Source organism: Sus scrofa, chromosome 8 (genome assembly GCF_000003025.6).
Source record: "Sus scrofa isolate TJ Tabasco breed Duroc chromosome 8, Sscrofa11.1, whole genome shotgun sequence".
Classification (NCBI taxonomy): domain Eukaryota; kingdom Metazoa; phylum Chordata; class Mammalia; order Artiodactyla; family Suidae; genus Sus; species Sus scrofa.
Window position 1 is genome coordinate 72,522,893 of NC_010450.4, and position 22,673 is coordinate 72,545,565.

Here is a 22,673-nt window from a genome sequence, read left to right on the forward strand (position 1 = left end):
CCCACAGCCTCATGGTTCCTAGTCAGATTCGTTTCTGCTGCGCCATGATAGGAATTCCCAATTTTCCCATCTTACAAATCACCAACCACTACACCAAAGAATCTGAGCTCCTCTATGACAGAAACGAAAGCCGTTATTTCCCAAGGACCACATTACAAGAGTGTCTGCATTCTGTTGCATTTCTCATGTATGACAAATTTTAAGAACATAAAAATTATAATACCATAGGGAGGAGTACATTTCATGGCTAGGACTTATAATATAATAAATAATACTCATCATGCTAATAAAGAGTGAAAATTATAGTGGTGCTGCCAAGAGTATTTCATTGAATGCCAACTGGAAAATGAACTCGTGATAAATTAAAAATCGTACTAATGGTATCAGCAGGAGAGACATCATACATGTCTTCTGAAAACTGATAGACTCTCACAGTTTACTTGAAAATATTTCATACTGTAGTTATGTAAGATGTCACCACTGGAGGAGATGGTGTGTCTCTCAAGTGAGCCTTTCCTGCAGGGTGGGGCTGAAGTACCTAAAAGAATCAGAGAACTAGGAGCCTCACGGAGCTTACGCAACAGGTGGTATAGACTGTATTCTGCTTTTTAATGGTCCTTTCTTCCAAAAAACATGCAGCAGAATTTGGACTGAGGTTGACTTTTGTTATAACTCGCTATCTATGTGTCATGATTGAGTCGGTTGGCAGGGTATGTAACTGCCTATTCCACCCTACACTTCTTGAATAGTTAAAATTGTCTTTTTCCAAAAGGAAGCTCAGCCTTGCGACCAAGTTATCTCGGGTCAGTTTGCAACAGTGCTGAAGTGACTGACAGCTTGGGGGTAAATAACCTCTTTGTCCCCTCCCTCTGGAATCAGAAGATACTGGAAAACACACATCATCAGGTCAGATCACTATCCTACAGAATTCCTCCAATGGCATCATTTTGCCCCCAGGATAAAGCCAAAAATCCTTAACATAGTTTTTATGGCCCTTCAAAATCTGGCCCAGTTACCTTTTCAGCTCATGGCTAACCACTCCCCATTCACTCTCCACTGTAATTCAGAGTTTCTTTCAGTTTCTCAAAAGAGCTGACCTCTTGCTCCAGGTTTTTGCTTTTGGTTTTTTTCCAATTAAAAAAAAATGAGATAAAATTTACAAAACACAAATTTGACCATTTTAAAATGCGTAAGTCAGGATGTCATGCAACCATCATCACTATCTAACACTGAAAGAAACCTCACACCCACCAGTGGCCACTCGGAATTCCTCCCTACTCGCATCACCCAACCACCACTAATCTACATTCTCTCTCCATGGATTTACCTGCTCTGGACATTTCACATAAATGAAATCATACAATATGTGGTCTTGGTGTCTGCATTCTTTCAGATAGCGTAAAGTTGTCCGCGTTCACCCAAGTTGTCACATGTAACAGTGTTTCATTCCTTTTTCACAGCGGAATAACTTTCCATTGTATGGATGGACAAATTTGGTTTATTCATTCATCAGTTGGTGGACATTTGCATTTTTTCCATTTCTTTGGCTATTATGAATGATGATGCTATGAATGTTTGTGTACCAGTTTGTGTGTGAATGCGTATTTTCAATTCTTTTGGGTATATACCCAGGAATGAATTGTACTAAGTCAGATGATTAATATTTAGCTTTTTGAAAAAACTGCCCACCTATTTTTTTTTTTTTTTTTTTGTCTTTTTGCCTTTTCTAGGGCCACTCCCGTGGTGTATGGAGGTTCCCAGGCTAGGGGTCCAATCAGAGCTGTAGCCGCCAGCCTACACCAGAGCCACAGCAACATGGGATCCGGAGCTGTGTCTGCAACATACACCACAGCTCAAGGCAACGACAGATCCTTAACCCACTGAGCAGGCCAGGGATCAAACCGCAACCTCATGGTCTTAGTCGGATTCGTTAACCACTGAGCCACAACGGGAAATCCCTGCCCACCTATTTTCTTTCCAGGATATTTTCAATGGCCCTTGGGAAAGTGTGAAGGTGCCAGGCCTTAGCATTCATCCTTTCACGTCCCTGCTTAGACAATACTTTTCTTTCTTTTCTTTTTTTTTTTTTTTTTTTTTTGGTCTTTTTGCTATTTCTTGGGCTGCTCCTAAGGCATATGGAGGTTCCCAGGCTAGGGGTCTAATCGGAGCCGTAGCCACCGGCCTACACCACAGCCACAGCAATGCAGGATCTGAGCCACGTCTGCAACCTACACTGCAGCTCACGGCAACGCCAGATCGTTAACCCACTGAGCAAGGGCAGGGACCAAACCCGCAACCTCATGGTTCCTAGTCGGATTCATTAACCACTGCGCCACAACGGGAACTCGACAATACTTTTCTAAGAAGTCTTCTCTGACTTGAAATTAGATGTCCCTAATTCTGAGGTAAAGAATACTATCCCAGCACTCACCATATTCTTTTCTTTTCTTTTTTTTTTTAGGGCCGAACCCCCTGTATATGGAGATTCGCAGGCTAGGGGTCCAATCGGAGCTACAGCTGCCGGCCTACACCACAGCCACAGCCACAGCCAATACGAGCCATGCCTACAACCTACACCACAGCGCATGGCAACACCAGATCCTTAACCCAGTGAGCTAGGCCAGGGATGGAACCTGTGTCCCCATAGTTCCTAGTTGGATTCGTTTCCACTGTGCCACAACAGCAACTTCCCAGCACTCACCATATTATTTCATATTTGTTTTTCTCTCTCTACCAGCACACACAGTCTATGGATTCTAGGGGTGTAAAGAGGGAACACGTGTATCTTATGCTCTTGCGCAGTGCCTGTTACCTGGGGGCACCCAATGAGAAGCTGTAAGAGTGCATATATTCTATTCAAAGCAACAAAAACCTCTGCTGCAGGATTCTTCCACTAACAAGTCTACATGAACTGATTCATGGAGTTGTCACTGAAGTTTGGTAATCAGTGAATTATTTATGTATATATACACACATGTATATATACGTATATCACTAATACTCATGACTATTTTATTGTTTGCTTTTTTGCTGAGTTGTTTTTTGTTTTTGTTTTGTTTTGGTCTTTTTAGGGCCATATCTGTGGCATGTGGGTCGAATCGGAGCCGTAGCTGCTGGCCTAATCCACAGCCACAGAAATGCCAGATCCAAGCCACATCTGAGACCTACACCACAGCTCATGGTACCGCTGGACCCTTAACCCACTGAGCGAGGCCAGGGATTGAACTTGAGTCCTTGTGGATATTAGTTGGGTTCGTTAACTGCTGAGTCACGACAGGAACTCTTCATGACTAATTATTTTAGTGACTGATTTTTTTTAAGTGTTTTAAGAATAAAGTTAGGGATCACTTATTATGCCAGAGTGAAACTGCATTAATATTTTAGAAAACAACTGTTACTTTTGACCAAGTAATTCCTCATCTGAAAATCCTAAAGAAATAACTCTACATGCATAATGTTTTGCCTGAAGATCTTTTTTTTTTAAATAATGTTTTAGAAGAATCTAGTATAATTTGGTAGATACTGTAATATACTATGACCACACTATTTAAAGAGAGGGGGGAAAATCCCACACCTTTTTAAAAAATATATCAAAATGTTAACACTGAAATGGTTTGTGTGGTGGACGGTGGACAGTTTTTCCCTTCAATTTCATTTTCTAAATTTGTATATGTGATTTTACTACCATAATAGTTTTTTTTTTTTTTTTTTTTTTTTTTGTCCCACAGTATATGGAGTTCCTGAGCCAGGGATCAGATCCCAGCCACAGGTGCAACGTACACCACAGCTGTGGCAAAGCCAGATCTTTAACCGACCGTGCCAGGCCAGGGATCAAACCTGCGTCCCAGTGCTCCTAAAACGCTGCTGATCCCATTGCACCACAGTGGGAACTCTTACCATAAAAATGTTTGAAGTACAGTAAAACAGGGAGTTCCCATCATGGCTCAGTGACAACAAACCTGACTAGGATCCATAAGGACCGGGTTCGACCCTGGTCTCACTCAGTAGGTTAAGGATCTGGCGTTGCCGTGAGCTGTGGTGTATGTAGATCACAGACTGGGCTAATATCTGGTGTTGCTGTGGCTGTGGTGTAGGCTGGCAGCTATGGCCTGGGAACCTCCATATGTGGTGGATGTGGCCCTAAAGAGAAAAAAGTATGATAATCATTGAAGCACGTAACACGAAAAAAAATGTTAAAAGTCCATATGACTAAAAGGGATGGCTCTGATGAAGTTTTTGTTTAGGACTTTCACTTTGAGAGTACGGAGATTTATAATGCTTTATGAGATGCTGTAAGGCCCCTGGCAATTCAGAAGAAAGTGGGGGGGGGTCACTTTCTTCTCCCCACTTGTCTCCAAGGTTACCCGGGACACTGGTGAGGACAGGGTGTGGTCTCCATTTCCATCCTCAGCAGGAAGCTTGTGTCTGGCAAAGAGCGAGGCAAGACACAAAGACTCAAAAGAGACCCATATTTAGCCCAAATCATCCAAGAAAATTAACTTTCTCCAATACTCACAGAAATATTGGTACTCTTATCTATAATTTTCCACATTTCTAATAATTATGCAATGCCTGGGGAATACAGAGCCAAGCCCAGCCTCAAACTTCAGTGAGCGTAATAATCACCAGAGTGCCTGGATTGAGAGAGATTCCCCAGTCCTGGCCCCAGAGATTCACATTTGCTAAATCTGGGATGGAGTTCAGGCATCAGCCATTTTTACCTAACAAGCAAAGTAATGATGCAGATGAGCTATAGACCACACGTGAGAAAACATGCTTTCCATCATCTTCCAAGATCTTGACCTGGTTCTAATTCAGAAGTGGCCAATTGTAAAGAGCTCTGCTATAGAAAATGAACGCTGCAACATTCATCAGCCTACAGCACAGCTGACTCCAATGGCCCCAAGTTGGACGTTTTACTGAGCATTTCACCTTAGTTTGCTTGCTCTTAAGGAAAAACAGAAAATAGAAGAAAAAAAAAAAAACACACACACAGAAAATGCCTATGTTTTAAATTTGAACAAATATCCTGTGTCTTGTCACCTTGGGACAATAATACAACAAATGAGCAGTCACTTTTATCATTTCTAAACGGGCTCCTTTGATAGGTTTAACATAAAAAGCAAGCTCAAGCACTACTTCAAACCTCCTTTCCTAATTCCAAGAAACTTTGCTAGTCAGTCACTGTTTGCACTTGGACTTTGGATAAACAATGATACTATCTCATCTGCACTTCAGTGTAATTTTATCATCTTAAAACTTGGAGAGCACCAGCGAGAATCTGGCTGTCTGGCAGGGTTTCTCTCTCCCCGAGATGCCCTAGAGGCGAGAAAGTTGGACAGCCACATACCCCATGTGTTCACAGTTCCAGCCTTTGCCAAGTACATGTCCAATTGCTTGGAGCTGGTGATGAAAGGAAAAGGAAATCTTTGCTGGGAGCGTTCACCTAATTCTAAAGGGAATTTTGGTCCATCTGTAGCCAGCCCCGAGTTCTACTTCTCCAGCAGACGCGTAATTAAGGCGCAATGACTGGTTAAGAGTCAGAGCCACAAAAGAGAGAAGAAAAAAAAAGCTTCAACAAACCTGTTAACTGCTCTTCGTTGCTACCGCCGACACTTTTTAAAAAGAGCCCGGGGTCTCTGCACATACGTCTACCTCTTCCCAGCCCCAGGGAGCACCTCTAAGATATTGATAGACGGGGGCGTGGTTAGGGGAGGAGACCAGGGGCAGCAGACTTTATTTAGGAAATGAGGGGTCCTTCGAAAACCTGCTACCGGAAGGACGGAGGCTCAAAATACCTTTTAAAACGCACATGAAAAGACAAAAAAAAAAAAAAAAAAAAAAAAAAAAAAAAAAAAAGGGAGTTCCCGTCGTGGCGCAGTGGTTAACGAATCCGACTAGGAACCATGAGGTTGCGGGTTCGGTCCCTGGCCTTGCTCAGTGGGTTAACGATCCGGCGTTGCCCTGAGCTGTGGTGTAGGGTGCAGACGCGGCTCGGATCCTGCGTTGCTGTGGCTCTGGCGTAGGCCGATGGCTACAGCTCCGATTCAACCCCTAGCCTGGGAACCTCCATATGCCGCGGGAGCGGCCCAGGAAATAGCAACAACAAAAAGACAAAAAAATAAAAAATAAATAAATAAATAAATAAAACGCACATGGCTGCTGAGCTATACCTGCTGGGTAGCATTTGCACCTTTATTTACCTGGCCAGGAACAGCAGCCTCTGGCTGTCCTCGGTCAGCCCTGTTCCCTTCCCGGTTGCCCCAAACTCGAATTTTGCCTAGCAACACGCCATTTGAGATTCCCATTGGTGGGAACTAAACTTATTTAATAATAACGATAACATCCTCTTATTACACATTGCAGGATTAATTGTTGGTGAGCATTTAGGATAGATGTGGTTCGAGAAAGGGATAATCAGTTTTATATTTTTTAAATTTCTAGTTTGAAAAACTTAAAGAAAAGGTGCAAGAACCATACAAGGAACAATTTACCCTTTACTCCTATTTCATGATAATATTTTACCATCTTTGCTCTGTACTCCCCCTTCTATCTTTTCTTTTTAAGTTAATAAGCTTTTTAACAACAGTTTTAAATTTGCCCCAAATTTTTTGAGCAGATAGACATAGAGCTAAAATACCACCCCCCAATACACGGTTTCCCCATTAGTAAGATGTTACATAGGTATAGTACATTTGTTATAATGAACTAACATTGATTCATTATTATCTAAAGTCTATAACTTACTCAGGTTTCCTTAGTTTTTACGTCCTTGCTCCTGTCACTTTAATTCGACTCAATCTCTGTGAAGTAAAAGCTGGCAAATGTAAGCCATAAAACTGCACCTGGGAAAATAGCCAAGAAATAAAAAGACCTTGCGATTATTTTTTTAAAAGATATTTGAGTATTATTTGTTATAGTGAGAAATGACCTGAATGTCAAAGAGTAGAGAAATAGCTAAGGAAACTATTATGCATTAACATAGTGGTATAACTTCTGGCTATTAAAAATATAAACTAGGAAAATTGTTTTAAGGTATGGAGTATGCGCTTAATGAAAATAGTGGAAGGTAAAATAAAAGATGCATGCTGGTTAGCATTAGACAGCCCAAAGTTAAAATGAATTTATGGGGTTGGAATGATTAGAACTTATTACTTCCTGGGTCATATCTTTTGTAAGTATGTTTGAATTGGGTTTTTTAATTATTATTATTAAAAAAATAAAAACCAGCAGTAATTTTCATCAAGACATGTTTTAAGATTTATACAATCAGAAAAAAAAAAAAAAAAAACTTTTAGGCACCTATATTCCCTTCCGCATTCTTTTCTTTTTGTCTTTTTTCTTTTCTTTTTAGGGCCGCTCCAGTGGCGTATGGAGGTTCCCAGGCTAGGGGTCCAATAGGAGCTGTAGCCACCGGCCTACACCACAGCCACAGCAACGCGGGATCCGAGCCGCGTCTGCAACCTACACCACAGCTCACGGCAACGCTGGATCCTTAACCCACTGAGCAAGGCCAGGGAGCCAGCTCAACTTCATGGTTCCTAGTCGGATTCAATGCCGCTGCGCCACGACAGGAACTCCTTCTTCCCCATTCTTAGGTTGAATGATAAAGTAGTTCTAAAATATCCTCCCTTGTACACCTATAAATGTAATAAAATTCATTGAATAATTTAAAAAATAAAATAAAATATCTCCCTAGCTATCAAATAAATAAATAAATAAATAAATAAATAAATAAATAAATAGAAACCCCAGGTCAGTGAAACTGGAAGATCTATCCCATTTTAAGTTGTAATCAAGCATAGTAAATGTTCTTCAATCATATCTGGCCCACACCTGTCTCCTGTCTCCACTGCCCCCACGAGCAAACAAAACAGCTACAGGTGTGAGATGGGTGTCATAGCTGGGAGTTCCCTCTGTCTGCGGGCCATGAGTGAGAGCAGGCAACCAGTTTGCTCAAGGAGGGGCCTCCTGACTGAAAAGTCATGCATCCAGAACACCAGGCAAAAAAGAAAGGAAAAAAAAAAAGCTGATTAAAAACAAAAGAAAATCATGCTTCAAGTCAAATGAATGCAAAGAATGATTTTTGAAATAGTTCAAAACAATACATTTAGGATCTAGCCCTATATGGGAAAGGATGTAACACTGAAGTGAAGTCTCTAATGAATTCTGAACCACCCCACCTTCAGCCAACTGGAGACCTAAACTTTGTTTTTTCATTTTGAACTCAATATATAATGCCCAATTCAAGTGAAAAAATAACAATAAACAACAAAATAGGTTGGAAATTGCTATTTACAGTATGGTTGCACTTTGGGTATAAATTCTGGAAAGACATGCACCAAAACATTATCAGGGTTACCCTAATGTAGTGAAATTAGGGCAGTTTTTGTTTGCTTCTTTTTCATCTATGTTATTTAATTTGTTTACAATAAAGTATCACTTGCATAATTTAAAAATTCTTCAAAATATGAAAATAGATGTAAAATTTCTAAAACCCAACCTTTCATCAACTGACTTTAGTTCTACATATCTAAATGCAAAGAGAGTTGATATTTATAATAACAATCACAAAGCACTTAAGGCTCTTGTATGGTTTTTTAAAATCATAGATTGGAGTTCCCGTCGTGGCTCAGCGGAAACAAATCTGACCAGCACCCACAAGGATACAGGTTTGATCCCTGGACTAGCTCAGTGGGTTAAGGATCTGGCGTTGCCGTGAGCTGTGGTATAGATTGCAGACATGGCTCAGATCCTGCACTGCTCTGGCTGTGGCATAGGCCGGTGGCTATGGCTCCGATTCAACCCCTAGCCTGGGAAACTCCATATGCTGCAGGTGTGGCCCTAAAAAGACAGAAAATAAATAAAATCATAAATTACTTTGTGTTTAATTTTAGTGGTGAGTATATTTAATTGTAGTTCAATTTTCTTGAACTATTAATCAAGTGAAATACATGTGAGAAATTCCTATTAATTAAATAATTTATTATCCAGAGCAATCCATTTCTCAAACCTTCCAGATAATGGGAGTATATATCATGGCACTTTCTCATATGACAAAATACGGCTTCACTTCTATATAAACTTCCTCTTTTTTGGTGGGGGGGGAACACCAAACACTTCATTACTTCAAAGCCAATTTCTATCACAAGCCAGTATCTAGATGCTGTGGCTTTAAAGTTATAAAGGACCAGGATTTTCTTTTCTCAACTCATAGAAAATGAACAAAGACATACAAAGACAGAAGAAGTTTTGAACCTGAGGAAATAGCCCCAAAATGGAATTTGAGTCAAATGCTTACCACAATCAAGAGAAAAGGTTACCTTTGCTAGAATAAGCACTGCCCTGTGCCCATAATGCTGGATTGCCAGGTCGTACCTGTCCACCTGTTCTGGCGCTCTTCTCTCCCAGGTGGTCTTGGAGAAGTTTTAACAGGAAAACACCTGGACCCAAGAAACCATAGAATGTGTCAGGTGACACACGTATAAGAGATATAGGGTTATGGTCAGGTGGCACCTAATACAACTTCTGCCTGCAGCTGTTCATCTGTGCCCTGTGTTTAGAGAATTAATCCTTTTCTCAAAGAGTCACAGACTGCTTGCAAGATTAGGAGCTTTTGTAGTCACTCATGCAGATGCCTTCCTCAGAATCTGGGAGACATCATAAATAGACACAATAAACCTTGTGGTGTAAGAATAGAAACAAAACCAATTTGATTCCCTACTATCCATGTTTGAACATACATGGTAGAAGGGGGGTATTTTGGAATAACACAGAATATCAACAACACTCATCACTGAAATTTTCAGACAATTAAAAAATCTTAACAAAGTGCAAGCAGTCATGTTTCAATTCCCTGGTCAGTTCCTGATTGAAAGCTGCAGTTGGCTGGAGCTGCCATGCGGATGCGGGTTCAATGGCTGGCCTCACTCAGTGAGTTAAGATCTGGCATTGCTGAGAGCTATAGTGGAGGTCACAGACGTGGCTCGGATCTGGCGTTGCTGTAGCTGTGGCATGGCTGGCAGCCGCAGCTCCAATTAGACCCCAGATCTGGCATTGCTGTAGCTGTGGCATAGGCTGGCAGCTGCAGCTTCGATTAGACCCCTAGCCTGGGAACTTCCATATGCCATACATGTGGCCCTAAAAAGCAAAAAGAAAAAAAAGAAACTCCAAATACTCTGATCTAGGCATCCTTATGCAATTGGACAAGCTCTGTCCTCAAACCGCAAAGGAAATGGGACTATTTCTGACCCAGTTGTCCCGAGCCTTAACTTGACCTTGGCCAGGCCCAGACTCATAGGCAGTGAGACCCATGGTGAAATGATGACAGGTCACTTGGTTCTCTACATTCATGTCCTTGAAGCACTTCTCAGTCAACAAATAAGAGTTCACCAGAAAGATAACTGTATTTGGGGATATAAATATAATAGAAAAATCTTCAAGTTCTATAATAGCTACAGTTACAGGTCCACAAGAGTCATGGCACAGAAATACCCCTTAACAGCTGCTGGACTTGGGAGTAGTCACAAAAGAAGAAATGGAACACAGGAGAGAATTAGACCCTCTAAAAACAGAGTCCTAGCTTTGGCCCCAACAGGCAAGTTGAAAACTATCTTTCTCCTTAGTTGTCTTATGTTCTTATTTAATTGAGGCATAATTTACATACAGTAATTTTTTTTTAATCCAAGTCTTAAAAGTAGAAAAGAGGGAGTTCCCTTGTGGCTCAGTGGATTAAGGATCCAGAATTGCCACTGCTTCAGCTCAGGTCACTTCTGTGGCACAAGTCTGATCCCTGGCCCAGGAAATTCTGCATGCCTTGGGTGTGGCGAAAAAACAAACCAAAAAAGAGTTGAACTTGGGAGCTAGGCATCAAGAAGTACTATTCTCACACCAGGGAGGAAAAATATCTCAATATGTCAATAATTTTTACTCTGGTTCAGTGAGACTTCATCTTGACCAAGTTAGTGGAATTTGGGTAAAGTTGACTACATGGCCAAATTTAGATATTTCACATTTCATGAGTGAGAGTGGCTTCACACACACTCCCACACTACCCTTCCCATAAGCCTTCAGAGCTCTGCCTGGGTTTCAATTCTAGGCTAAACCAGAGCTGTTAATTTGACTGGTGTTACTTCATAGGACTTCAATTAGGCCTAATTCTCTTCAATGACATACTATAATAACTCATGATTGATACACATGAGATAATTGAATCATCTTTTTCATTTGAAATTAGAAACAGGAGCATCTTTTTACGTAGAATCACAAGGGAAAATGTTTGCCTCTATTAGCAAACCTTTCCTGTAGAGCCTTTTTGTTTTATTTTATTTTTATTTTTAGGGCTGCAGCTGCGGCATATGGAAGTTCCAAGATTAGGACTTGAATTGGAGCTGCAGCTGTAGGCACACACCACAGCCATGCCAGATCCTTAACCCACTAAGTGAAGCCAGGAATCGATCTTGAATCCTCATGAATGCTGGTCAGGTTCTTAACCCACTGGAGCCACAGTGGAAACTCCATTGTAGCACCTTTTTAATCAACTAGAGAACTTGTCTTCAGCATAGATGAAAACTTAAAAAGTGAACTGTATATTTTGGATGGTGTTTAAAATAATAATAGCTAACATTTTCTGAGGATTTACTATGTACCAGGCATTTTCTAAGGACTTTGTGTTCATTCACTTGATTAAAAAAATTAAAAAAAAAAACAAAACACCTTAAAAATGAGAAAACAGAGAAGCCAAAGGTTGTCCAAGCCAAGACAGGAAACCAGGCAGCCTGGGTTATTGCTGAGCCCAAGTACTACACTCTCTTATCACTTCATTACCTGTTTGTAATCATTTATTTGATATCAGCAAACACAAGCACACCCACTTACAGGGCTGTGCTACACAGCCTGAACAGAGATTGAATTTACACTCTAGATCAGTGCCACCTTGAACCTAGACGGTCATCACTGTAATGACGTGATCTCGTCACTGACCCTGGGCATTAGAGATGAGAGGAAATGGAGAGATCCTTTTGGATCTTCCCTAATTCTTTCTGATTTTAGCAGTTATGTAAACTGCTCCAAGTAAAAATTTCTTTCTTCATTGTAGACGTCCAGTCTCATTCACCTGATCCAGCAGCTTGAGGCAACGTTCTTATTAATGATACGAAACGGACACTGCAATTACTTAACTGATCTCTGCTTCTACGTTATCTCCTTCAGTGTAGCGAGAGGAAACTTTGTTTCACTGCAGTCTATATATGTCACTCCTCTGCATTAAATTGTCCATGGCTCCCCATTGCCTGGGACAGTAATTCTCAAATGTGTACAGGAATTTATTGTGGTGATGATTGTGCATAGACTCGAAACCTATGAACTGTGTACTTTAAATAGGTGAATTGTATGGTATGTAAACTATACCTCAATAGAGTTGTTACTTTGAAAAAGTTATTGAAGTTCTTTTGTGGCCCAGCGGGTTAAGGATCCAGCCTTGTCACTGCAGCAGCTCAGGTGGCTGCTATGGTGCAGGTTCGATCCCTGGCCCAGGAACTTCCACATGCTGCAGCCGCCACTGGAAAAAAAGAAAATTTATTGAGGAAACAAAGCATCTGGAAGGCATAAGATGCTATGTGTAACATCCTGAAATGCTGAACCCAAAGTGGTTTTATTAGCAGAAAATAAGACTGTGGTAGATATATAAGATCACTACTTTACAACTTTCTCTATAAAAAAGCAAGTGGTTAAGCTAAAACTATCACCAGTTTCTAATGTTTCTCTTTAATGTTAAGTTGTCACGGGTTAAATTATTTTATTGCCTACTGCTATGTGCCAGCAAATAAGCATTGACATCAAAGACAAGGAACAGTTGGAGTTCCCCCAGGGGCTCAGTGGTTAAAGAACCCAACTAGCATACATAAGGATGTGGGTTCGATCTCTAGCCTTGCTTGGTAGTGGGTTAATGATCCCACATTGCTGTGAGCTGTGGTGTAGGTCGCAGACATGTCTCAGATCCTGTGTTGCTATGGCTGTGGTGTAGGCTGGAGGCTGCAGCTCCATTGGACCCCTAGCCTGGGAACCTTCATATGCTGTGAGTGTGGCCCTAAAAAGCCAAATAATTATTTATAATTAAATAATAAATAATTGTATTTAATTTATAATTAAATAATAAATAAAGACAAGGGGCATTTGAAAGGGAGACTTTAAAATTCAGTACATTCTATGTAATAATACTTTTATCTACTCACTTGCCTTCAGATTAAGACTTTGGGGAGTTCCTCTCATGGCGCAGTGGTTAACCAATCCAACTAGGAACCATGAGGTTGCAGGTTCGATCCCTGGCCTTGCTCAGTGGGTTAAGGATCCGGTGTTGCCATGAGCTGTGGTTAGTTCACAGACGCGGCTCGGATCCCATGTTGCTGTGGTGTAGGCCAGTGGCTACAGCTCCGATTCGACCCCTAGCCTGAGAACATCCATATGCTGCAGGAAGCAGCCCTAGAAAAGGCAAAAAGACAAAAAAAAAAAAAAAAAAAAAAAATTTAAGATTTTGGAACAGCACCAAGATTTTCTGGAGGAAATTTGACAGTCCCTGGCTTCCTAGAAGGTGCCTATGTTTCTTGACACATCATAAAAGATCCTTTTTTCAGCCTGGCTTTAAATTCCCTTTCCATCTTTACCTCGTTGTTCCATACACCCTGGCAGCCGGCATCCAGCATTCACCACGGATCACACCATCAGCCTCGAGCAGTTAAGTATCCCCCAGGCACACCCTGCAGCTTTGCTCATGCTCCTCCTTCTCCTAGAATATTCTTTCCTCCTTTCTCCACTGGACAATCTAACTTACCATTACCTCCCTGACCTCCCCATTAGAAAGAAAGGGTCATGAGAGCAGAGAGCACATGTATGTTCCTGAATGTTGTATTTCCAGCATAAATATAGAGGCTGGTATCTAGAAAATTCTTCATCAGTATCCCCTTCTCTGCATCCCCACAGACTCCAGGCTGATGTCTCTCCTCATTGTGCTGAAATCACTTTTCAGTGACACCACTCCCCTTCATGGAAGATGATGGGTTCTTTTTTTTTGTTTTTTTTTTTTTAATTTTTTGTCTTTTTGTCTTTTCTAGGGCCACACCCATGGCATATGGAGGTTCCCAGGCTAAGGGTCTAATCGGAGCTGTAGCCGCCGCCCTACGCCACAGCCATAGCAACGTGGGATCCAAGCCGAGTCTGGAACCTACAGCACAGCTCAGGGCAACGCCGGATCCTTAACCCACTGACTGAGGCCAGGGATCGAACCTGCAACCTCATGGTTCCTAGTCGGATTTGTTAACCACTGAGCCAAGACGGGAACTCCCAGAAGATGATGGGTTCTTAAAGGCAGGAATTATGTCTATCACATAGCAGATGCTCAATAAGTACCCACTAATTTTTTTTTCCTTTTTTTCTTTTTAGGACCACACCCACGGCATATAGAAATTCCCAGGCTAGGTGTCAAATCAGAATGGCAGCTGCCAGCCTACCCCACAGCCAGGACAACACAAGATTTGAGCTGTATATGCCACCCATGCTGCAGCTTGTGGCAGTGCCCAATCCTTAACCCACTGAGGGAGGCCAGGGATTGAACCCGCCTCCTTATGGCTACTAGTCAGGTTCTCAATCCACTGAGTCACAGTGGGAACTCCAATAGCCGCTAAATTTAGATGAATTGAAAATTACATTCTCAGAGTTCCTGTCATAGGGCAGTGTATAGAATCTGACTAGGAACCATGAGGTTGTGGGTTCAATGCCTGGCCTCGATCAGTGGGTTAAGGATCCGGCATTGCCATGAGCTGTGGTGTAGGTCGCAGACGCGGCTCGGATCCCACACTGCTATAGCTGTGCCATAGGCTGGCAGCTGTAGCTCCAATTAGACCCCTAGCCTGGGAACCTCCATATGCCGCAAGAGCGGGCCTAGATTATGCAAAAAGACAAAAAAAAAAAAAAGAGGTTTTGGTGTTCCTGTGGCTGTGGTGTAGGCCGGCAGCTGCAGCTCTGATGCAACCCCTAGCCTGGGAACTTCCATATGCTGTGGGTGCGGCCCTAAAAAACAAAAACCAAAAAAGCCAAAAACAAAAACCCAAAAAAACAATTTTACTAAAATATTTTAGTATTTTGCCACCCAAAAGAAAGTGAGGTGTCTACACAGTATTATGAGAATCCTGATGAAGGAATTTAGACGTGTGGACCCTGGAATCCTCACAGAGACTTAGACACTTGAGCTGTTCCTTGAACAAGAAAAGTCCTCCAGGAAAACAAGGGATTGTACGGTGAAGAAATTCAACACCAAGACAGAAACTGAGGGGGAAGGGTGTTCACATCCCAGTGGTTCTGACGAGGCCTCAGTGTGGGGTTCATGGGAGGGAGTGAGGGAGTGGCTGGCAGCAGGCTGGGCCTGGCAGTAGTCTTAGCCTGTGCCCCAATGACATGAGCAAAAGGGTGACCCCATCAGATGTGTGCTCTACGCTGCTCCCGGCACCCCCTTCTGCCTCACCCTTTCCCAACACACATATTGACCACATAAGAAAGTGGGCCACTGCCACAGGTATGATATATGGACAAAGGCTGGAGGGACCTGACGGAGCTTCATGAGAATGAACCTGGGACCCAGGATGGTGTCCTAACCACTGAGCAATCAGCCGACACTGTGTTATGCAAATCACATGCTGAAGCCAAAGTCAAGAATGTGGCAGAACCAACAAAGCTGGTTTCTGTGGAAAGCCGGCATCATTCATGTAAAGATGCCTGGCCTTCCAGAAGCCTGCCCTGATTTCCTTAGCCCAAAGGACTCTCTTGTCCAAAACCCTCTGGAGCACTTAATGTTGTACTTAACAATACTTTGAAAAAAATTCTTTTCCTGCACAGTTGTTTTGCCCTCATTCCTGGTATCCTTTTTTTTTTTTTTTTTTGGTCTCATTTTAAAAGCTTATACCTAATACAATGCAGCTTTAAAAGACACCAGGGCAGCAAGATAAGGTATAAATCAATCAACAACAAGCCTTGCTCGATTTTAAGAGGGGAGAAGTCATGTCCCCCTCACCTTTATAAATCCCACAGCAAGAAGGAAAACATATTTGTTGAATAAATTGACATTGTGATAACAATATGGTAAAGTAAAAACATTCTTTGGCTTTTAAAAGTTGACATTTTTATGATTTCTTCCCCCTTGGAAATCACCCCTTTTACTAGAGTATTCGCATACATGTTTATCTTTTATTTTAAAAAATGTCATCTCTCCTAAATGTACACTTGCCATCTGTGCTTATAGCTTTTTTTTTTTTTAGAAAAGCAACATAGATTTCTTTACTCTGCCTAGTTTTTGTTTCCTAACAGAACAGAGATACATTTATTTCAGTAAAACTATAAAGAGACGAAAATATTTGACACAGAGATACAGTTTTGCAAAGCGGATTGTTAACAGTAATCAGCATTAAGTACAATAAATTATAAAGAACTATTCATATTTTAATGGGGAAAAAAGCTGAAGAAACATAAAAATACTTAAAAAAATACAATATCATTACCACCGCACATGAAACACATTTCCATAACAAGTTAACTATTTGCACATGGACACTTAACTGCTCAGCCCTCTTAGAACTTACATTCTGAAATCCTGATGTTCTATTGCAGTTTCTAAACTAGCCACTCTCTCATTCCAGGGACCCACAAAGATCAGTCCCATCACAAGCAATTAAAAGGAACACTTCTCGTTAGAGCACTTCAAGGCTAATAGTTAATCTTCATTGGCAACAAGTTTAGTGCAAATAAATTATATTTAGCAGCTTAGAAAATTCCTGGTGGGGAGGCATTCACCTCTTACTCCTCACCACATCCCCAGAAGAAAACCATTTCTCTCTTTTCATGAGTATGAGCACTGGCCATTCAAATGGACTGAAAGCTACAAATGCTAATTCTGCTGTTTGTTACACAGGGAGTTTCCGTGAAAGATGGTTTCAGTCACAGGCAAATGAACCACACAGTGTTTACATTTGGAAAAGCCCCCTTAGGCTGACTTTTTTTTTTTTTTTTTAATGGCCCCACCTATGGCACATGAAAGTTCCCAGGCCAGGGATCTAATCTGAGCTGCAGCTGTGACCTATGGGATCCCTGAACCCACTGCCTGGGAGGGGGATCAAACCCATGCTTCTGCAGCAACCTGAGCAGCTGCAGTCAGCCTCTTAACCAGCTGCACGACAGCGGGAACGCCTAGATTGATTTTTTTTTTTTTTAACAAAAACAGGGCCTGAATGTCCGTCATAACTGGATCTTACTTAACTGCTTCTCTGAAATGAGGCCCTAATGATTTCTTGCATCGGCCACCAAAGGAAGATCTGAGGATGGCACTGAGGAAGCTGTTAAATCAAGTTCTACTCCCCAGTACTAATTTTATTTCACAGATTCGAATACAAAATAAAGGGGGGGTAGGGGGGAGTAGTGGAGTCATCTGATTTCACACCTGGTGCTTTCCACTCTCAGCCAAGATTTCATGTTCTCCAAATGAATGGAAGCCAGAAAGCTCCTAGCCAGAGAGAGAATGTGAGCTTCCTCGTTCCTTGAATTGCCTCTCTTCTTCTTAGACATCTGTTCCCTCTCTAGCCAAGGCCTAGGAGAGCTGCTTGGGAGCAGAGTGTGGCCTGCTGGCCTGGATCTGCAGTGGCAAGGGACAGGAAGAATGCCTGGGTTTTAAGCACCTGTTCTTCGTCTACATTCATGGGCCCGAGGACTTGAGTCATCAGAAAGCTTGGATGACTTCTGAGGTCCAGGATGTGCTGACACAGAATCCAGGGAGGTAAACACTAGGCAGGCCATCTCAGTTGACCAAGTCCTCAGCAATTTTTCCATCGCCCTTGAATCTCCTCACCGAATCGCTCAAAGACAGGGGCGCGGTGGCCGTGTTGGAGTCGGGGGTGGGGGGGCACCTCAGTCACTGTATTCCTCTCTTTCCCTTGGCGTGGGGAATTTCTCATACTGGTTGGCCAACTTCCATTTGTTGTGCTGACTTTTGAGCAGTGCAGCAAAGGAACTCTTTCGGGTGACACTTCTAGATATTTCCCGGCTCTTGGCCTTCCTGGTGGGGGAAGAGTTTCGAACCAAGGGCTGGGTGGGGAAAATGGGCTTGCCCCGTGGGGCTTCCAGTAGCTGCCATATTTCCCCAGAGGTATTACTGGTCAGATACTGCCAAGGCTTCTTCCCACTGCTGTCCCGGACATTCACACGAGACGACAACCTTTGCACTAGCAATCTGATGATCGCCTGGTGGCCGTGGATGGCTGCAAGGTGCAGCGGAGTATACCCACAGCCAGACTTCACATTTACATCAAGAGCAATCCCTGCCTTCTGTGCACCTGAGACCAGGTCCTGAAGGGCCGTGAGGTCACCATGTTTGGCTATCCAGTGCAAGGCAGTGTACCCAGTCAGAAAGTCTTTGTGCAGCGCTAGCTGGGGGTCCTGCCAGAACAAAGTCAACGCCTGATTCCAAGTGCCACTGGCAAGCTTCACAATCCATTCATGCTCCCTGGCATCGAGGGGAACCAAGGATGACTTGTGCTCAGAAGATCTGTGGTGGACGAAGGCTGCAGGCCTCTCCCCTCCGAGGGCCCATGGGCTGTGTGGAGGACCCTGCTCCGTGGCAGCCTTAATGTCTACAAGTTTGGATGTCAAAGCAGCATCCACCCTTAGGCTGGACACTGCTCCTGCCTTGGAGGGCTTCCTGGACCGGGGCGGGCGCCGGCTCCTTTTCAGCAAATCTTCCTCCAGGCACTCCTCATCAGAGGAGGACAATCTGGCTCTCCCTGCCCTGGAGCTCCTTCTTAGAGACCTTCTTAATCTGGGGACTGGCCAGGGCAAAGGCTGCTGCGGGTGGCCTTCAAGGCCATCAGCTCCTACAGGAAGGGGCTGAGAGGTATGGCCATCCCCTGCGTTGCCTAGACCCTGGGAGCTGCCGTTGGGGCTGCCCTTCTTTGGAGAGGGGTCCCCAGCTGTATTCCTGAGCCTTCTTCCATCTGGGGCTCCTGGGGCAAGATGCAGCTCTTCGTCAGAACGCCCAGGGGACTCTTTGGGGCCACTGCTGCTCTCTTCACTACCATGGCTCTCCTGGTCTACGAAGTCCTCCAGATCTTGTAGGGACAACTGACAACGAATGCTCCGAAAGACCGCCAGTGGCGAATTCCCGGGCCAGGATTCCGAACCAGCAGGCAAAACAGAATGAGAGGAAAGAGGGGGTTCGGGTGTTGCTGACTTAGATTCGGGGACCCAGAAGCCTGGCTCTGGGGGTAGCCGGGGGAAGTCGTCGGGGAGCACCGACCAGGCTCGGATGGGGCCTCGGTCCCGGGCCTCAGGTATCTGGGGGTGTCTCGCCACCCACTCTCGAGTGCGCTGCTGCTGCTGCTGCAGGGTTGAATAAAGCAGAGGGCCGCGAGTCACCAGCTCTGGAGGATCTCCGGGGGCAGGAGAGCAGGACAGGAGAGAAGGCGACAAAGCCCAGCTCTCGGCAGCCTCGACGGTTGTAGAACGCGAGCGGGACGCGGCGGGCACAGGCGGGGGCTCCGCGGGCGCACCTTCCCGCTGCGGCCTGGGAGCCCGGCGGTCGTCCTGGGCTGGCGGAGCCTGCGCTGTCTCCTCCCCGGCGCAGGCGGTGACAGTGGTAGTGGCGGGGTCAGGGAGTGCGGCAGGCAGCGGCTGGCCTGGGAGTCCCCCCAGGCCGTTCTGGAGGCATTCCCAGCAGCAGCGGCCCTGCGTCTCGGCCGCCGCGCACCTCGCTCGGGCCTGGGCAGCCGCAGCCACAGCCGCCGGCACCCGCTCCTGGGGGCCAGAGCTGCCCCTCCGCCCCCCGCCTCCTCGGGGCGCCTCCCGGACGCCGCTGGCGGGGAATCCATTGCACCCCGCAGCGGGAACCGCGGCTGCGGCTGCGGCACCTGCTGGCTCCTCCTCTGGCTCCTTCTCGCGCCGCCGCCGCCGGGGCTGCTGCGGAGGCAGCGACTCCCCCGGGCAGGCGGGGAGTGGGCAGCGGGGCGCAGCTCCCCCTGCAGGGGCGGCGGTCGCGGGCGGGTCGCTGGGTCGCTGCAGCCCCTCCTCCCCCAAAAGGTCCCTGTACCTCCTCTTGAGCACCACGTACTTGGTGCCGTCGGGGTCCTGGCGCACTGCGGCGACCGAGTTAACGAAGCCCTTGAAAAGCTCGCGGCGGCGCTGGTGCTGGCCGGGGGGCGCGTCGGGGTCTCGGAGGAAGTGCTTGAAGTGGCTCAGCAAGGCGGCATTGGTCACTCGGCCCCCGGCTTGGCACAGAAAGTCCAGTAGTGCCTCCTGGCTCAACTCTCGGGCCATAGCTGCCCTGTGGTCACCTGGCCCCGGAGTGTCTGCGTCTCGCTCTCGCTGAGGTCTCCCCCGCCAGCCGAAACCCTGGCCTGGCGTGTGTCACCTGCGCCCGGGGCGGCGCCAGGCTCCTCCATCAGCCGCGGCCTGCCTGCAGCCCCCGAACGTGCCAGGAGGGCTGCGGGTCCCCCGGAGAGAGGCCGGGGGAGAGGGCGGCTCCCAGGCCGCCCCTGCGCGACGCGCTCCTCTTGCAGCGAGTCCCAGGCGGCGAAAGTTGCAGGGATAGGTCGGAGTCGGTTTCACCTGCGCCCTGGCGACGCCTCCTGCCCGGCTTTGGGGGAAGGGCCCGGCCCGCCTCCTCTCGTCCCTCCGCCCTCCGAGGTCTCCCCCACCCCTGCCACCCATCCCAGATGAGTCAGGCTGGTCCGAGCCGGGAGAGCGCTGTAAGGTGAGGTCGGCGGCGAGCGCGAGCCGACAACCAACAGCTCTGTGGGCCACGCAGCTGCTCCCCGCCCGGGGAATGGAAAGCAGGTAGGCGACTCGCGGTTCCTTCGGGTCTCGGCCACGTAGGAAACGAAAACAATAGAAGATCTGTTCCTGGCCTCTCCTTGCGCTGCGTAGGTCGTGGCTGAAGTCGATGGGTGGGGAAAAAGGAGCACATTAGCCAGCACCCTGCGGTCTCTCCAAAACGTATCTTTATTAACGCTGTAGGGTAGTCATTTCAGATTCCCCGAGGCGGTGCCGAGGTCGAGGAAACTGTTGCATCCCAAACAAACCTATCTCGATCTGGAGATACTGCTGGGGCGGCTCCTCCAGACACTGGCTCCTAAGGGTTCAAATACACCGTTGAAGTCTGTGCTGAAATAACACTCTGAAGGTTACGTTAAGGTGCCAGAAACATCATGATGGTTGAATTCCGGAGCAGCGGAAATGAACAAGTCTTATGTCTGGACAGTTATGGTATTTGTTGCTTAGTGTTGCTCTGTTTTTATTTACTCCAAAATTAGTGCACAATAGAGGTTTGTCCAGTCTCTTTTGTGTTGGCATTAAGCGGTGAAGTTGTTGTCCTCCGAATGTAAGGTTTCCAACACAGGCTCAGGGTGTTAAGCATCACAGGCTAGCTTGATTTGCTACCCACCTTAGAAAGTCTGCTTGACTCACTGAGGGGCTGAGAACTTCCTAATTTCAAGTTCAGTTGTAGATTAGAGCTTGAAAAACTCTAATTTCAAGACACTGGCTTCTTCCAGACTGGTGGAATCACAGCACTTTTCTTAACAGCTGCTTTCCCCCCTTCATTTTATTTGTCCACATGTGGATCCCACCTGTCCCGTAATACTCCTTCTGTTCTTATCCTGTGTCTTTATCAGTCCTATCTACATGCCCAAAATACTCTTCTTTTATCTACTCACCTGTCTGGCTCCATGCCCTGTCCCATTCTTTTTTTTTTTTTTTTTTTTTTTTTTTAAATTTAAGCCTTCCTATTTCTTTCAGTTCTGATTGGTTGTTTATCTTCAGCCCAAACTGTGACAGCAAATATGCTTATTTTTTGGAATCTTCGGTCAGCTACATTTCCAATTACAAGGTGTCTCTTTTCTCCTGCCTTGTCATGGCCAGTCTTCCTTCATGTACTGCCTCTGTCTTTCCCCTTTTCCTTCTTCGGCTTTGCTACTTCTGATTGTTTCATGACTCCTTGTCCTTTGGGCCAAGTCAGGGGTGGTGGTGTTAAAAGTATGTTGGCCCCTTAATTGTCAACATGTGTTAGCATAAGCCAGTTTTACTGACTGCCATGTAGACCACATTAGCTGAGCTTTGTTTTATGTCCCCAACAGTACTCTGGTACTTTTCCATGAATGAATTGGAATTCTTGGTTTTAAATTATCTAGGTCAGAAAGAACTGGGAAACATTTTTGTCTACCTTTGGCATTTTCTAGAATCCAAACCCAAGACTGGGTTACAGGGAGGTGGTGGTAAATGTTTTCCACTGAGGCCTCTACATTAACTTTGAGCCTTAAGGAGAGTCATTAAAATAAAGGTTTCATATAAAACTTGAGTGTCCTTTTGTGTTTATTTCCTGGTGGCATCTTGATGGGCTGCCAGATGTGTCCCCACCTGGGGCAGGAGGGCGACCCAATGGACAGCTCAAGTGGGCACTGTGGAGTGTCAAGTGGAAAAAAGCCCCCTTTGGTACTTTTCAAAACTCTGGTTATGAGATCAGGGACTTTGCAGCAAGAGAAGGTGAAGATGGGTTTGAACTTGAAGCACTTAGGACTAGAAAGACAGGAAGGGGTCATTAAGGCCACGGTTGTTGATATCAGCTTATCTTTAGTGGAAGGTGGAATTAG

General features: G+C 45.1%; 2 protein-coding genes across 3 annotated transcripts in view; one reads left to right on the forward strand and one right to left on the reverse strand.

Moving 5' to 3' along the window:
• Positions 15,912–20,424, reverse strand: SOWAHB (sosondowah ankyrin repeat domain family member B). The gene has a single exon (XM_005666780.3). The coding sequence runs from the start codon at positions 20,341–20,343 to the stop codon at positions 17,944–17,946; it is 2,400 nt and encodes a 799-aa protein (XP_005666837.1). The 5' UTR covers positions 20,344–20,424; the 3' UTR covers positions 15,912–17,943.
• Positions 20,749–22,673, forward strand: part of SEPT11 (septin 11) — a 135,533-nt gene continuing 133,608 nt past the window's right edge. For both annotated transcript variants that reach the window (XM_021101474.1, XM_021101476.1), the window contains exon 1: positions 20,749–20,862. The gene's annotated coding sequence lies outside the window, so the exon portion shown is untranslated. The remainder of the gene's footprint in view (positions 20,863–22,673) is intronic.